A 16,258-nucleotide genomic window follows, 5' to 3' on the forward strand; every position below is an offset into this window, starting at 1 on the left:
CCAAGCTTTGAAAGTAAAGATACCAAAATTTCCTTGGAGATTGATATTCTAGAAATGTGTAATTTTAAGGTAGCATTATAAAATAAGCTGAGCTTTAGTGATTCAAGCTTTGAAAGTAAAGATACCAAAATTTCCTTGAAAATGAATATTTTAGAAACGTGTAATTTTAATGTAACATTATAAAATAAGCTGATCTTTAGTGATTCAAGCTTTGAAAGTAAAGATACCAAAATATCCTTGAAAGTGGATCAGTCGATCATCAATCCTTGAAAGATCAGTGTTTGAATTCTAATTACTTTCCTCTTGGATGCCCTCCTTTAATTCTATTTAATTTTCGTTTTATTACAAGTTTTAAATACTGCAATTAAAAATACGAAATAGAAAGGTATTAAAAGTAACATTGTCATAAATTCTCACAATGGAAACTAGATAACCTAAGTTCTGGTCCATCTCGAGAAAATGTTGATTACGTTCTAACAGAAGTGAATGTCCAATTAAAATTAGAACGATCCTTTACATTATGGGATATTAATAGAGACAAATGGGAAGGTTTCTAACTAAGCTTGTCGTAATCATAGGTAAAACAAACAATGGGCGTCTTGTGTAAATGAATAAGGTGCGCGTCTAAATTAAGTGTCCTATCAATATGACTGTCCAATTAAAATTAGGACACTCCTTTCGATTATGTGATAATAATACAGACAAACGGAGAGGTTTCTAAGCACGTCGTAATCGCAGGTAAAACAAACAATGGGCGTCTTGCGGTTTTGATTAAATTTATGGATGTTTCAATTTAGTGGCCTAATTAATATGAATGCTTTTTGTCTCTTCACTTTCACAGATTTAATGTTACGTATAATAGTACATAATAGTATCGTATAAATTAGGAGTTAGGTGCACAAAAAATTGTATTATATCAAAACAAAACTGAATGGTTCAACGAACAACTATTTTACATCGTAATCGTATAAACCTAACATGGTAAAGTCGAATAATCGAATTATAGTTCTTATCGAAAAAAATGCCCACTTCGCATTAGTTTTACTACTACAATAATTTTACAGTGAATTCGATGATATCTATAACACACGACGCGTACCTATCGCTCTGGATCGACAATTGCGCAAGGTTCACGATTTTAAATGAAAGGCGGTAAATTCAAATTAGCGCGCGCCGTGGTCAGTATTTCGAAACGATTTAACGCTCCTACGCAACGAGCGGCAAAACAAAAATAAAAATATGGACAGATACCTCCGTTGTGACTGACAATTGCTGCAGGTATTGGAATATCCGGAATCCGACACCTTGGCATTTTCAGTGGATATCTCTTCCATCGTTCTACTTCCTATAATGTTCCTCTGAGACGATATCCCTTTGGTCACAAACACTGTTGCTAAATTAAATGAACTTTGTGTTGGCGCATTTCTACTGTTCTTAATATTAAACTCGTTAAAAATCACGGAATAAAAGTTTTCACCTTATGTATTTAAAATTGTTAAACGACGCACCACGCGAATGATTTAAACGCGAAAATAGTATAAAGTTAACGAAGAAACGAACGTTTTCACTAAGTTCTTGGTAAACGCGAAAATAAACCACACCATGCTGCGTTCCAGTCGGCGATATCTATGAGAACTGAAACCCCGACGAGTATCGCGTATCTTTCGCGCGTAGCGACCGACTGTTCCGCATCGCACAGCACGTTTGGTAACACGTGAGCCGTACCCCCTCTATTTCTCTGTTAACCTATATCGATGCGAAACATGCCCTACTTAAACCTCTCGAACGATGAACGCGATTAAAATAGCCTACTCCTCGCAGTGATGGGCAAAACCCTAGGATTCGAATAAATCTAAAGTCTGCCGATATGTTTGCCTCTTTTCCTCTTCCGAACATTTCCCAGAGGAAGAAACGAGACAAACACATCGGCAAACTTCAGATTTATTCGAAGCCTAGAGTTTTGCCCATCTCTGACTCCTCGCAACTTTCCGCTGGGATTAGTCTGAAAAAATTCTAGTGGCCCGAAAATTCTTGTTTACAGGCAATTGCGATACCCAGAAACGAACCTACATGAATTTACCGCGAAAATGATAGAGTTTTGCTTTTCAGCCGCCAAGAAAATATGTACAAGACTCAATATTGTTCCGTGAAGCGGAAAGATTGTTTGGATATTTGTTTCTTTTTTTTATTTTATGAGATTGAAGAACTTTATTGATTATTGTACCCATTTCTCCTTGTTTATTATAAATCACAGGCTTGTACATGTGTTTTCTTCCATGTCACATTTAATTTGGTTCGCATATATGAGATCTTTAACTTCTTAAATTACATTCTTTACATTCCTATTGGGGCTTACGAGTCCTCTTTAGCTTGGGTACCTCGGGATCGTTAAGCCCGTACTGCAGCTACAATTAAAGATAGCTACAGCCCCTGAGGGAAAATGTTATGCGTTTATAAAATTATAGAATGCGTAACAAGGTTACCAAGGGTAAATAATAAAATAATTATACAGTACATACCATTTCACGAGAAACTGAACTCTGGTAAGAAGACTACGTGCGATATTCGATAAGGTAAAGCATCGTAATAAAGTTATGCATGTAACTTATGTAGGTATAACAACTACAGTTCTGCAGGGTAGAAATATATAAAGTAATTCAAGTGAAATATTCTTTGTATTACTTATTTTTGTATTTATTCTTGTATTACTTTAGATTGCTACGTTACAAAACATAAATTATATAAAATACGTTCAAATGTTGGCGCGCAATCGACGCGCCATCTCGCGGTGAATACTCCGAACTAAAATCCCGACCTCCGTACAGCGCACCACCGGGAAAATGCCTAAGTTTGTCCTCGAATAGTTCCTTTCTCCACCGTTAGATGGCGCCATTAACTAATTTTAATAAAAGAATAGTGTAAAAGCACATATGTTTATATGCTAACCAACCATTTGATTCTGCAATTACTATCGCGTGCATTAAAATTGTTTTAAAACTGAATTTTTTTATTCTTTAGTTAATGGCGCCATCTAGCAATTGAAAAAGGAACTATTCGAGGACAAACTTAGACGTTTCCCCGATAGAGGCGCTGACCAAACTCCGAAATTAGTTCGATGTATTACCGCTAGACGGCGCCAATTGTATGGTTTTTTTTATCGACAATTATCGATACATTATCATAATGTCGGTAATAACCATGCAGATGGCGCCATGTACACTATTTAAACATTTTTTTTTAAATAGTTCATATGATATAACGCAGTAATCTAAAATAACACATGCACTTGTGAATAGACAAATATTTAAAGGATATGTTACTTAAATCACTTTATATGTTTTTACTGCGTCTGTAGGATTCGGACTAATATGTTATCTTTTTATAGAGAAAAAACAATTCCCGTCTGCGAATTCCAGTCAACCTGCGACTCTACATCGGACGATTCTAATTCATCTACTGAAGACTTCCATCGACCCTGTATTGGGTAACATTTATAACTATAAAAACAAAGAATTAAAAATTAATATTGCTGTCCTAACAGCCATAAAAACGGATTTCCTTTAGTTCTTATTAATAATACAATATTTATATAAAAACTATTCCCACGATAAATAAAAAACAAGAATACATTGTTTCGTTATCTCAAGTAGACCGTACAGACGACAGCAGTATAACATTATCAAAATACAATACCATAGTAATAGAATATAGAGAAGTTTCTAAAAGTGGTTTTAAGATTCTATTTTATAATAACAAAATATAATATAAATATAAATATAATTCTAAAATAGTGTAAAAGCACATTTGTTTATGTGCTAAAGAATCATTTGATTCTAATATTACTATCTTGTAAGTTAAAATTGTTTTAAAACTGTATTTTATAACATAGTAATCTAAAATAATACGTTACGGTCACTGGCTTCGCTGTGGAAACGCGCGAAATTTCAATTAGTTATGTGAACATTCAAAGTAATTTCTACATAATATATAAATTCTAATAAATTATGTTAGAATAGACGATCTAATTTTTTTAATTTGTTACTTTAAAAACAATATATTTAACTTGGATAAGTTGAAAAATGGATACACATTGTTTTAATACTTCAAGAAATATACATGTTCTTTGAAGAGAGTATGGAAGGGTTAAAGGAGGGTCGTAACATAACATATTGTTTTTATACAAAGATCGTTTTATTGTACAATTGTTATGAAAATATTTTAAAAAATATCTAAAAATTAATAAAGTGTAAATATCGCGTACTTTCAAAGTACACTATAAAAAAATTAAGCACAACTGTTTCTCGATTAAATGTAACATTTTTAGTCTAATAATAAAAGAGAGAAACAATATAAAATTATAATTTATTATACGAGTCTTATACGTCTGATATATATATATATATGTATATATAATAATATATAATAATATATATATATATATATATATATATTCAGAAATATTTTACTTTGCTATATCACAGTCATCAGGTACACATCTTTGAATCCTTCAGGGATCCTGCAAGTGAAAAGAAAAAACATGTCAGGTTAATGAGTAATATATACGTAAACCAGGACACTGTTCAGTGTGAAAAAAAAAATAAGTGAAAGTCAGTGTAAGGTTTGAATACTTAATGTGTATTTAATATCATCAAACAAGTCAGTTACAGTCTCCTAAAACATCATTCCGTATGGTCATTAAGTAAAACAGTCTAACACACGTACAAAAGTGTCCATCATAAAACGTTTATGTTGTGCGTCAATCACTGGTGTTTGACAAAAATTGTGATTATGGACATAACATCAATTGCCTAAGAAAACGTATTTTTCTTGATCACATTGAACCTAATTATAGAAAATAACATGCTGATATATTTTATGCAAATATATCTATTCACGTTAACATACGTGAAGCGAAGTATTTCCAAAACAAGATGTACTCGCGTTTCATTGAAAAATTTGATAGTTTTTTTAACTCGAAATTATCAATTTCTTATAAACTAATTTCGTCTACAAAAGGACATAATAAAATATTATATCCAGTAGAATCGATGATTTATAATCATCCGATATAAATAACTATTATTGTAACTAACCTACAATAAAATGTAAGATACGCTTTACTAAACTTAAATTTTCGAATTAATATATACAATTCCAATGAACAGAAACATTTTCCTTGAAAAACTTACTTTGCGTTATTTTTCACGAAATAGCATATATTAGTATGTAAAATTGCATCTATAAGACTACAAGAAGTGAAACTTCTTTGGAGAATATATCTTGTTTTGGAAGAAATTCTATGAATTATCTTTATTACGACTTATTATCGTAAAAATATTCCTTGATATATATACAAGAAATAAATTACTTTACGTTTTCTTCCATGTTCGGTACAGCTAATAAATGAATAGTACAGAACTATTAAATACAAATTATAAACGAAAATTGGTTTTACTAACTTTAAAGCACAGGTTATATTTTAAAGCCTGCGCGAATAGTTAGCAACAATATTTGCAATTAACAATAAATATTCTTTTTTTCTGAAACAAAAACATATATTTTTGAGAAGTAATTTCATCTTTTGTTTCTTCCCTAAATCTCATTTCTCTTGATCTATAGAGGATATATCTTTTTTCCGAAATTTAGCGGGAAAAATTTTCATATGAATATGATTTTTATATAAAAGTATAGATATATAGAAATCCTCTTACCTCTGGCTAATACTTGTAGTATATTAGGATAAGAACAGTGAACACCTCAAGTATATAGTGTTACATAACTTCCTTATGCTAAAGGAAGAAGTTTCGAATTTAACTAGTTTTATGTGTTCTATATATTTTTAAATTGAATCTTTAAGATCACTTTTCGCACAGGCCTCTTAAAATAATAAACTCAGGAAGTCACGTGTATGTGTAACGATATGTACGGATAAAGTAAAGTATCGTTAAAGTTTCAGTAACGTTGAAATCGCGAACGTATGCAATAGTTAAAAGTAGATAGTTGGAGTAGTTTCCTTGGATGCGGGCCCGACGTGGTCAAGTGAGTCTTAAAATTCGTCTCATTTATTGCGTGCGTCCAGCTTGTGTATACCAGTCAGTCTGTGAAGACAAATAGAAAAATTACATTTTCTCCTGTTTTCCGACTAAAGTAATCGTCAGTTACAACGTCAGGGTGTTAATATTTAAATTGCCTCTCCCTTTTTCTCCTCCCTTTTTCTCTCTTTGCCATGTGCTCATCGATCTACTTACGAGGTATACAAAAATATTCAATTTTCATCTTCATCCATCCGAAGTCGTTTTCTACGATCTTCGCCGACGTTTCGCTCTTCAGCTTCTAACACTTTTAGTCGAGAACCACAAATTTCTTGTCCATGTAGAACCTATCAGAAAGATTTACCATTTTACGTTTGAATCGATCTTTTAAATGTATTTTCCATTTAGTGAACTTGATGTTTAAAGTTAGAAAAATATTACAACATACTTCAATTGCGTCGTTTGCGCTTTCCACGCTAGCATACTTTGCATAACCACAATTTTTCCCTGGCAACATATAAACGTCTATAAGATTTCCAAATCTACAGAAGGCATCCTTCATCGCGTATATGGGTGGTACTGGAGGCCCACATACAATGAAACATCTTTTAGCAACTTCTGCATCTATACTAGCCATAGGTTGTGCAGGTGGTAACTTACTAGACATTGAATGTTCTAGACCTATTATTACATAAAACTATAATTATCCAAGCCCAACTGAGTATTACCATATTGTACAGATCAGTGTTTCTAAAACACTTTTGTATTTATTTTTATTCGTTGCTTTAGTGAACAAAACAGGAAATGTTTAAATGTAAAAAATTTGAAACCATTTGATGTTTCGATGTTTGAGAAACACTGAAATAGATAAAATAATCTCTCACTTGGTGCAGTTAGTCCTGCAGCTTGAATTAAAGATGTAGCTTGAGCAATTGTTTCTGCCAAATGTACTAAATCTGTTCTAGCATTAGTTCCACCTGTAGAACTTCCAGGTTTCACAACTGTTTTTGTTGGAACACTTGATAAATCTGGTTTAACTATCATCCTATGACCAGGAGGATATTCAAAACCATGAAATTTCTCTTTTGCATACGCTGCTGCACTAGGATTTGAATATACTACAACTGCCTGACCTCTTGGCATTCTACATCTGACGTCATTTTTCAAATGACAATAATCTAAACCAGGTACAATATCAAACAATTTCCATAATTGATCTTGATTTAATATTGGATGAGCAATTACTTGCAAATGTGTATATCCTTCAGAATTTGGATAATTTGTAGCAATTTCTAAACTAACACTGCTCTTTCCAAAATTAGATGAACTATAACCTCCACAGATACTATCATAATGAGGGGATACTCCATTATTATATTTTACATCAGTATGCTCAGGTTTAGGTTTTTTTGGTTCAGCAAAGACAGCTCTATATTTCCTATCACACTCTTCAAATGCTTTTGCAGCACTAGATACTTTTTTAAATTTTACATAACCAAAACCTTTAGATTCGTTTGTATTTCTATCTTTGACTACAGTTGCATATTCAATAGATCCAAATTTGGAAAATTCTTGTTGAAGTTCGCTGTCAGTCATAGATTTAGGTAATACACAGAACAAACGAACCCATCTTTCTTCTTCATTTGTTTCCCTCACGGAACCCTGATCTCGACTACAATAAATACATACATTTACATGTTTCTGCACAAGTGCAATCACAAACTGACACTTAAAAGATAATTCAAAATACTATTTGACATCTTACTTGGAAGCAATCATTACTTTTATAGGTCTTCCAACTGAGCCCAACATTTTTCCATTCATTTCTTCGAGGGCAAAAGCTGCCTCTGATGTTTTCGAAAACTTGATATATGTGACTCCTACACAAACAATACGTATGACTTAATAAATATTTCTGATTATGTACACAAAATATGTGAACACTGTCAGGTATAAGAGAGGTATATTGAAAAACTTAGGTACGCATAAAACACGCATAAACAGAAATAGAAAACACAGCGAAAGGATTATTGATTTTGTCTTTAAACACAAGAAATTACCTTTATTTTCGCCTGTGTTCCGGTCTTTAACCACCCATATATCTTCGATCTTTCCGAATTTTTCAAACGCTTTCCTAAGATCATCTTCTTCTAAACTTTTATGGCATATAACAAACAAACGCGAATTTGGCGGATCGTCATTTTTCGATCGTAAATCCGTTTGTGAATAATACGAATCTCGTTCCTTGTGGTCAGCCATTTTACAAATGAACGCTATGAGTGTGACTGAGCTGTGTCGCCCGTCTACGGTCAGTGAAGCAGACACGTTTCAGGGACGGCTTAAAAGGAGGTTCATGCTATCAATTTTCAAATGTTATTTTTCTTTTTTTATATTCACTTTATAAATTGTACAATTACACGTATCTATGTTTTTAACATAAGTACTTCGAATATTTATTTCTATCTGAACGCGAAGGAGGAACTTTTTTTTTTTAGAAAGCTCACGCAATTGAAACCGGTTTTAGAATGCATAAATCAATCTTCTTGTCATCTTATAATATAAAATATTTAAAGAACCGTATAGTATAATTATACCAATGAATCGTATCCTAGTATTTCGCAAAAGGAATATTTAGTAACGCAAGCTACACACATTTCTGATCACATTTCGTTTTATTTAACTTCGGTGATTCATGCCCGCGAAATTATTTTTATTTAGATTTCTATTTTAATCTATGCGGATACTGTAGATCTGTGCATTGTTTCTTCATGGATTCTATTTAAAAAAAAACTATGTATTTCATGAATTTTAGTATTTCAGTACATAAATACATATATACATATCAAGTTTGCATTATTTCGAAATGCGGTATAAGTAATTGGAGTGAAAAATAGGTTAGGTTAAATTACTTCCGCGTAGTTTTCTCGTGTTACTCGTCAAATTAACAAGTCATGCTCTATTTTTTCGTAGTAACTTTCTTATATAAAAGAGATAGGTATGCACGCGATCAAATATTGATAATATTGATATACATAGGTATCTTCTGTATACAAATATTTTTCTCATTGTACTTGCTTCACAATAATTACAATAAAATAATAAAAATATAATAGAAAATAAACCAGTGACCAAACAAGTATTACTTTCCCTTCTCATATATTAGAATAGAATAATCATATGTACAAAAATACATTTAATACATATTTTCAAACAAAATTGTACATTGTTCAGCATGAACTGTTTTTCCAACAATTTTCACAACCACGTGTACATCATTATAATGTATAGGGTGTATTGGAATATTTGTTAACCATAATAGTAACATCAATATAACACCATACGTGCATTCTCTCATAAAATTTTACAAAAAATGTCTTAATCTCTTATACATCATATGTAGAAGCAGAGACATTACCACCGTGCCCTGTCCAATTTGTGTGTACAAATTTTCCTTCGTGGCCTAGTAATTCATAAGTGTGAGCTCCAAAATAATCCCGTTGAGCTTGAAGTAAATTTGCTGGCAATCGAGCAGTTCTATAACCATCATAGAAAGCTAAAGCAGTTGACAAAGCAGGAGTTGGTATCCCAAGTGTTACAGCTGTAGACACTACTACTCTAGCACTGGCTTGACATTCCTTCATTGCATTAGCAAAGAATTCGTCAAGTAGTAAATTGGAAAGTTTTGGATTTTTGTCAAATGCTTGTTTTATATTTCCCAGGAAGGCACTAAAACAATAAATCTTGACATGAAACATACTGAAGGAATTACTATTTAAATAGTCATAGAATTTATCAAACGATGGATGTACCTTCTAATAATGCATCCTCCTCTCCACATAAGAGCTATACCACCATAATTTAAATTCCAATTGTGAAGTTTGGCAGCTTCTCGCAGCAACATGAATCCTTGTGCATAAGAAATAATTTTGGATGCATAAAGAGCATTTTTTAAATGCACTAAGAACTGTTTCTTATCGCCTTGGAATACAGCATCAGGACCTTTCAATACAGAGCTAGCTTCTATTCTCTCACTCTGCAAAGCAGAAAGGCATCTGGCAAAGACTGATTCACCAATTAGCGTAACAGGAACTCCATAATCTAAGGCAGCAATAGCTGTCCACTTTCCAGTTCCTTTCTGACCAGCCGTATCTCTAATTCGCTCAAGCAAGAAACCTTTCTCATCCTTGTATTTAAGAATATCTCGAGTGATCTCAATTAAGAAAGAATCCAGTTCTCCTTTATTCCATTCATCAAAGACTTTGCTCATCTCTTCTGGATTAAGTTTCAAACCATTTCGCAAAATATGATATGCTTCGCAAATAAGTTGCATGTCACCATATTCAATACCATTATGTACCATTTTTACAAAGTGTCCAGCACCTGTTTCTCCAACCCAATCGCAACAAGGTTCTCCATTAGACTTTGCTGATATTGACTGAAAAATTAATATTTGATCAGTTCATTTGACTTCTAAATGTATTAAATAAATGATTGTATTTATGTACCTGGAAGATGTGTTTAATATGTGGCCAAGCTTTTGGATTTCCACCTGGCATCAAAGATGGTCCATATCTAGCACCATCTTCACCTCCACTAACTCCACTACCAACAAATAAAATTCCTTTCTTGTCTAAATCTTTAGTTCTTCTTTCAGTATCTTGATATTCAGAATTACCACCATCAATTATAATATCGCCAGGGGATAGTAAAGGCACTAATTGTTCAATAAATGCATCCACAGCAGCACCAGCTTTTAAAATAATATATAATTATGTATAATTAGTTCCATTATGTTAAAGTAAAAAAATAATATAATATGTATCTTACAATATTAATAAAACTTATACATTTATTATCAATTATATATCTATATCTTATCATGTGTAAGTGATACAATGATATTGCAAGGTCAAAAAACTATCCTAGGGCAAGGTCAAATTACAATGTATTACCTTTAACTAAAAGCATTACTCTTCTTGGTGATTTCAATTTCTCCACCATCTCTTTCAATGAAAATGCACCAATAACTTTTGTGCCTTTTGCTTCATTTTGCAAGAAAGATTTGACTTTATCCGTGGTACGATTGTATGCGCAAACAACAAATCCATGATCATTCATGTTTAGAATTAAATTTTGCCCCATGACAGCCAAGCCAATAAGGGCTATATCTGCAACTCTATAAAACAGAATAAATTTTTAATAAAACTGTGCGTGGATCAAATATATATACATATATTTATGGAAAATGTTTTATATAAAAGGAAGCTCCTCAAGCTAATTGTAATATGATGAAATAGTGCCTCGTAAATCACTGTAAATGTATTCATATTTCAATTAGCTCAAAAAAAAAAAAAAAAAAGAATTGTGGAATGAATTTTATAAAAGTATAAGCTTTAGATTTTTTGTATAAATTCAATTTGAACTTTAATCAAAATAATAGTAAAAATTACTTACGGTTTGGTCATTTTGTAAAAATTGTAAACACCGATAAAATAAAATATAATTCGTCCTCTTTGGTGTAATACGAAAGAGCAACAAGTGGTCGAATGATTTTACCGCAAAGATCGAGAGTGAACATTCGTTCTCAAGTACCTTTAGCATCAGCCGACTTCCCGCTGGCCAATCGCGAGTCACCCAAGGTCAGTACAGAGTCAACACTATGTGAACACCACTACTATGTAAGAATTTCATAACTGCACTACCACAGAAACATATTTTGAATGAAGCACATGCCACAATGGTTAATTCAAATCCGAACTTGTACTTTCCTTTTTATAAAATCGTCAGGGAAATATTTTAAATGTATCGAAAAGTGTGGTGAAAAATGTACATTATCATTCAGGAAAAGCTAATTACAGTTAGTGGTTAAATACGTATTACAATGGAATCTTACGTAATAGCCGTATTTTTCCTAATAAAAGAATGATGAAGCAACATGAATTGTTGAATTGTATAAAATAATTCTTTGTTGTAATAGTCGTTAGACTAAAATAAACAAATTCTTCTTATTCATATTATTATGACAAATATTTTTTTATATTCTAAAGAGTATTTTCGGGTATTGTCGAGAGATGATTGGACCGATCGAATGTATGGATGTTTTATATAGTATATGACAGAGCAAAAGAACAAATGGTATATTAAAAAAAAAAATATTCATAAAGTCAGTGAACACTCGTGATTCTTAATATTGTAATTTATTCTAACTGGATGCCACAGAAAGTGGAATTAATATTTACAATCTATGAATATTTATCGTTGAATGATTGTAATGCTAAAAGTGCAAAGCATAAAGTTTCCTCTTCTCTTTTTATTAAGAAGATGAAAATGTGTGATGATTCAGCGAAATCGACTAGATCGTCTAAATGTTACACGTGCACTAACGATTTTCAAAGAAATCTAAGATTTTCGCGCGCTTCGCATGAAACACTTTCCATCCAATCAGTACATGTGTATCCAACCTAACGTCATTTTAAGGTATTGTCGAGAGATGATTGGACCGATCGAATGTATGGATGTTTTAATTGGAAACGCAACATGTCGCGATTTGCTTGATTAGATTAGGGAAGGTCCTCGTATATTTCTTTCACATTAGCGTTATACTTAGTGAATTTTCAGCAGTTTGCAGCAATTCTTAAGTATATTATTTACGTTGCAATGCGCCGATAATGTCGCTAATCTCTCAGAAATATGTTGGGAAAAGGTTTCATGGAAAAGTGAACATAACCCTACGACAATGAGATGCACCATTTCTGAAGCGAAATACATCCTTTTTATCGAGAATAAGACTGTACAGTGATACGATTAAATAAATATTATTGTCCAAGTTGTTTAGTGCTTCGAACAATATGGGATTACTATTCGCAAAATTGTGGAGTCTTTTTGGCAATGAAGGTAAATTCAATACATCCACTAACAGTATTGTGTCAGAGTTATTCGATTGCTTTGTGTATTGACATATAACTAATGTCAAATAGAATGTATTCATGTTTGATCATTTGTAAAGACAGCGAAAATTTGTTTAACATATTATGTAGCATGTAAATATGTATGAATAGTAACTGTATATTTGTTGCTTTTTGTCTCCATGAAATATTTATAAAAATATAGAAATAAATAAATTGTATCAGATGTTTTTGTCAAATGTAATTTATCACACATAATAAAATTGATAAGAAGTCTAGCATAGATAACATTATATTGATTTCATGATTGCTTTCTTGTAGAGTTCACATTTTGTAGAAAGCATAAAGTGAAAGTTTGTTCCAATCACTTAGAAGTTTATATAATATTTACAATTGAACATTTAAAATAGACATATGTACCTCTAATATGTACTATTGTAAATAATTTAAGACATGGAAATCTGCTTTGTGTTTATCATAACTAATTTTATAGTTAACTTATGTATCTGATTAAACCTTACATTGTCCTACTTTAAACATATGCTAACATATGTTTTCTCAGTTACTTCTTATGTAGTATTCTATGTAGTTTATGTACAATACAAAATTATTATTTATATAACATACCATTTGTATTTTATTATGAATTATATAATCACATAAACATTTTGATAGATAATTCAATAATTATGACTGTTCTGTTTTATTTTTTAGAACATAAAATAGTTATGGTAGGTTTGGATAATGCTGGTAAGACAACAATATTGTACCAGTTTCTAATGAATGAAGTTGTTCACACATCACCAACTATTGGTTCCAATGTTGAAGAAGTAGTTTGGAAAAATATCCATTTTATAATGTGGGATTTAGGTGGACAACAAAGTTTACGAGCTGCATGGTCCACTTATTACACTAACACTGAGTTCATAATTATGGTCATAGACAGTACAGATAGAGAAAGACTCGGTGTAATACGAGAAGAATTATATTCTATGCTAAACCATGAAGAATTAAGTAAAGCCAATGTCTTAGTTTATGCTAATAAGCAAGATTTAAAAGGTAGCATGACAGCTGCTGAAATTTCTAGACAACTGGATTTGACATCGATTAAAAAACATCAGTGGCACATACAAAGTTGTTGTGCACTTACAGGAGAAGGGTAAATATAGAATTTATTTTTGTTATGCTATTCATGTATAAGACAAAACAAATTAATCATCCACAACATTCTAGGCTTTATCAAGGTCTAGAGTGGATTGTTGGACGCTTAAAGAAGACATGACGTACATTATGAGGATTCATTTTAAATATAATAAGATATTTAAAATGTAAAGTATATGTTTGTATAAGTTACTGTGCCACTTTAATGATTGTACAAATGAAACGAGTATGAATGATCATTTTTCAAATGGTACACTAGCTTCATGCATAACTTAAAGTGTCACTGTATATGTTGATTACAATTTTTGCTGCAGACACTTAACGTATCAAATGGTGGACGGGTAAATTTTGTCTTATCTATTAATGTGATATGAAAATATAATGGCAAATGATTGTATCTATAATATAAGAGTAAAATAATGTTTTAACTAATCTCTACATAAAAAATATTTAAGGAAATCATGTTATAAAAGAAATTCAAAAGATTTAAAATGTCAGGAGTCTTTTATGGAGATTATTATTGAATTAAGAAGAATCTGTATAGCAACTTTTTTTTTATCTGTCTATGAAAAGATGTATATTATGAACATTCTACAACAGGACTGCCAAATTAAATGTATTACGTATAATTACGTGCTACTACTTTTAACTATAAATACTGCATTTAAATTACAGTCTGAGAAGTATAAAATATTATTTTTGATTCGGTAATACATTTTAACGGAAATTCTGTATGTACGCGTGAAAAGTATAGAATTTAATCTCGATCCCGTCCACCTACGTTTATAGTAAACGAAGAATAGATAATTTATTGATTCTATTTGATTGATATGCGGACAGAAACTAGTTTGCTCTGCGCGACTTCCAAAACTATACCTATGTACATAGTTTTTTATACTCCGCATTAATAGTAAACAATTGTAAAAAGTAAACTCCGATTTAGCACCAATTAAACCACATATTTTTCAAATTTCTGTGTGAGAATTTAAACAATTCATAGGGCTTAATACTGCATACATCTTATAAGATTTCATGGCTATGTTATTCAATTGATTGAACTAAATATTTAAAAGCAGAATACTAACTGCTCTGTGATATGTGGATTCAACAGTGAGACGGTTGTTTGTTGGGAACATTTACTCTGCATTCTATAAAAGAATGGTAACTATGTAGTAGAAAGTATGCTTCACATAAATACAAAGAGATTATTTTGTTGTAAAAGAAAACTGATCGTCTCATTGTAAATATTACGAATCTTTTTAATGCTTCAATCCATAAATATCCAATTGACAGCTGTCTCATTTATTTTATTTACTTCATAATTATAACGACTAATTTTTGTGTAGTTAGAAATACTCCAGTATTTAATATCTATTAAAAATTAAAATATTAATTGCATATGCAAAAGATCATTATAGACATTGTTAAGATCATTGTATGAAAGATAAATGCCGTCTAAGCCAGAGTGAGATAATACATTTAAAGTTTCGTAAAAATAAACCGTAGTTTTCTCATATTGAGAAACAAAGCAATTAATTGTCTTATATATATGATACAATACTGCAAATTATAAACGATACTATTGTATATTCTCGTTAATAGTTTTTCTTATGTAACAATTCCGAAATACACAGTACAAGTTATGGTTCGTTTTACTTTATCGAAGGTTGTAAGTACACAAGTCACACCAGTTACATATTCTTGTGCACGTTTAAACTTCACAAATGGCATGATTTCATTTTTTAAGTTAAAAATTTAGGAAAATGTAATTGTATCGTTCATTATTAATGAATTCGTGTAATATAAATTGAATAATTGCGTATGAGGTCGATAATTAGATGAGGAGTGAAACTAATGTAAAATAAATTTATCAAATTTTCTTTTGCAGGAAATAGGCAAAGAATCAAGTATTGTAATTTTTTTAACACACAGTTTCCAATTTCCTTTGATTATGTTTTTGTTTTCGAATACTTCGCATTATTGAATCTCATTGACGACAGACATAACTTGATCATAGGTCAATGTTATGTACATGTTTCATTAGTTGTTTCATATAAAAAAACTCAAAATTTTCCAATTTATGTAATGAAATCTTTTAAATAATAATAAATATATTTTATCGTATTTTGTTTTGTACTTCGATGTACTTCTATAAAAAAG

The 16,258-nt window shown here is 31.2% G+C and overlaps 4 protein-coding genes across 17 annotated transcripts in view; 1 reads left to right on the plus strand and 3 right to left on the minus strand.

Moving 5' to 3' along the window:
* Positions 1-2,553, minus strand: part of LOC128872165 (period circadian protein) — a 44,125-nt gene extending 41,572 nt beyond the window's left edge. For 2 of the 12 annotated variants that reach the window (XM_054114593.1, XM_054114592.1), the window contains exon 1: positions 1,252-2,551. In XM_054114593.1, coding sequence (XP_053970568.1) covers positions 1,252-1,334 — 83 coding nt within the window. In that variant the 5' untranslated portion in view covers positions 1,335-2,551. Of the gene's footprint in view, positions 1-1,251 lie in introns of all 12 variants that reach the window. The other 10 variants (XM_054114587.1, XM_054114584.1, XM_054114595.1 and 7 more) reach the window with 8 other exon arrangements.
* A 1,609-nt stretch (positions 2,554-4,162) lies between these two features.
* On the minus strand, positions 4,163-8,663 carry LOC128872376 (RNA-binding protein 45). 3 transcript variants are annotated; one of them, XR_008456173.1, is made up of 7 exons: positions 8,093-8,663; positions 7,798-7,912; positions 6,917-7,704; positions 6,481-6,713; positions 6,249-6,379; positions 5,712-6,098; positions 4,166-4,516 (listed from the first exon to the last, which is right to left on the minus strand). XR_008456173.1 is itself a non-coding variant. In XM_054115000.1 (6 exons), the coding sequence occupies exons 1-5, from the start codon at positions 8,289-8,291 to the stop codon at positions 6,266-6,268; spliced, it is 1,449 nt and encodes a 482-aa protein (XP_053970975.1). In that variant the 5' UTR covers positions 8,292-8,663; the 3' UTR covers positions 4,163-6,098; positions 6,249-6,265. The 3 variants fall into 3 exon arrangements, 2 of the variants coding, with proteins under 2 accessions (XP_053970975.1, XP_053970976.1); XM_054115000.1 differs by having other exon boundaries at positions 4,163-6,098; XM_054115001.1 differs by lacking the exon at positions 5,712-6,098 and having other exon boundaries at positions 4,165-4,516.
* Positions 8,664-9,169: 506 nt separating this feature from the next.
* LOC128872375 (6-phosphogluconate dehydrogenase, decarboxylating) lies at positions 9,170-11,667 on the minus strand. Its single transcript, XM_054114999.1, has 5 exons — positions 11,487-11,667; positions 10,985-11,208; positions 10,538-10,782; positions 9,842-10,467; positions 9,170-9,758 (listed from the first exon to the last, which is right to left on the minus strand). The coding sequence occupies exons 1-5, from the start codon at positions 11,495-11,497 to the stop codon at positions 9,416-9,418; spliced, it is 1,449 nt and encodes a 482-aa protein (XP_053970974.1). The 5' UTR covers positions 11,498-11,667; the 3' UTR covers positions 9,170-9,415.
* An 818-nt stretch (positions 11,668-12,485) lies between these two features.
* LOC128872379 (ADP-ribosylation factor-like protein 5B) lies at positions 12,486-16,234 on the plus strand. The gene is made up of 3 exons (XM_054115007.1): positions 12,486-12,926; positions 13,652-14,096; positions 14,171-16,234. The coding sequence occupies exons 1-3, from the start codon at positions 12,881-12,883 to the stop codon at positions 14,217-14,219; spliced, it is 540 nt and encodes a 179-aa protein (XP_053970982.1). The 5' UTR covers positions 12,486-12,880; the 3' UTR covers positions 14,220-16,234.
* Positions 16,235-16,258: the final 24 nt, after the last annotated feature.

This window comes from Hylaeus volcanicus, chromosome 2, assembly GCF_026283585.1.
Source record: "Hylaeus volcanicus isolate JK05 chromosome 2, UHH_iyHylVolc1.0_haploid, whole genome shotgun sequence".
In the NCBI taxonomy this organism is placed as follows: Eukaryota; Metazoa; Arthropoda; class Insecta; order Hymenoptera; family Colletidae; genus Hylaeus; species Hylaeus volcanicus.

Coding starts and splice junctions, on each gene's coding strand:
- LOC128872376 (XM_054115000.1), bottom strand. CDS start 8,291: ATGGCTGACCACAAGGAACGAGATTCGTATTATTCACAAACGGATTTA. Junction 7,705..7,797: donor AAAGTAATGATTGCTTCCAA/GTAAGATGTCAA, acceptor TATTTATTGTAG/TCGAGATCAGGGTTCCGTGA. Junction 6,714..6,916: donor TGCAGGACTAACTGCACCAA/GTGAGAGATTAT, acceptor ATGTAATAATAG/GTCTAGAACATTCAATGTCT.
- LOC128872375 (XM_054114999.1), bottom strand. Junction 10,783..10,984: donor AGTAATGCTTTTAGTTAAAG/GTAATACATTGT, acceptor TTATTTTAAAAG/CTGGTGCTGCTGTGGATGCA. Junction 10,468..10,537: donor ATATTAAACACATCTTCCAG/GTACATAAATAC, acceptor TTAATTTTTCAG/TCAATATCAGCAAAGTCTAA.
- LOC128872379 (XM_054115007.1), top strand. CDS start 12,881: ATGGGATTACTATTCGCAAAATTGTGGAGTCTTTTTGGCAATGAAG. Junction 12,927..13,651: donor GAGTCTTTTTGGCAATGAAG/GTAAATTCAATA, acceptor TTTATTTTTTAG/AACATAAAATAGTTATGGTA. Junction 14,097..14,170: donor TGTGCACTTACAGGAGAAGG/GTAAATATAGAA, acceptor ACAACATTCTAG/GCTTTATCAAGGTCTAGAGT.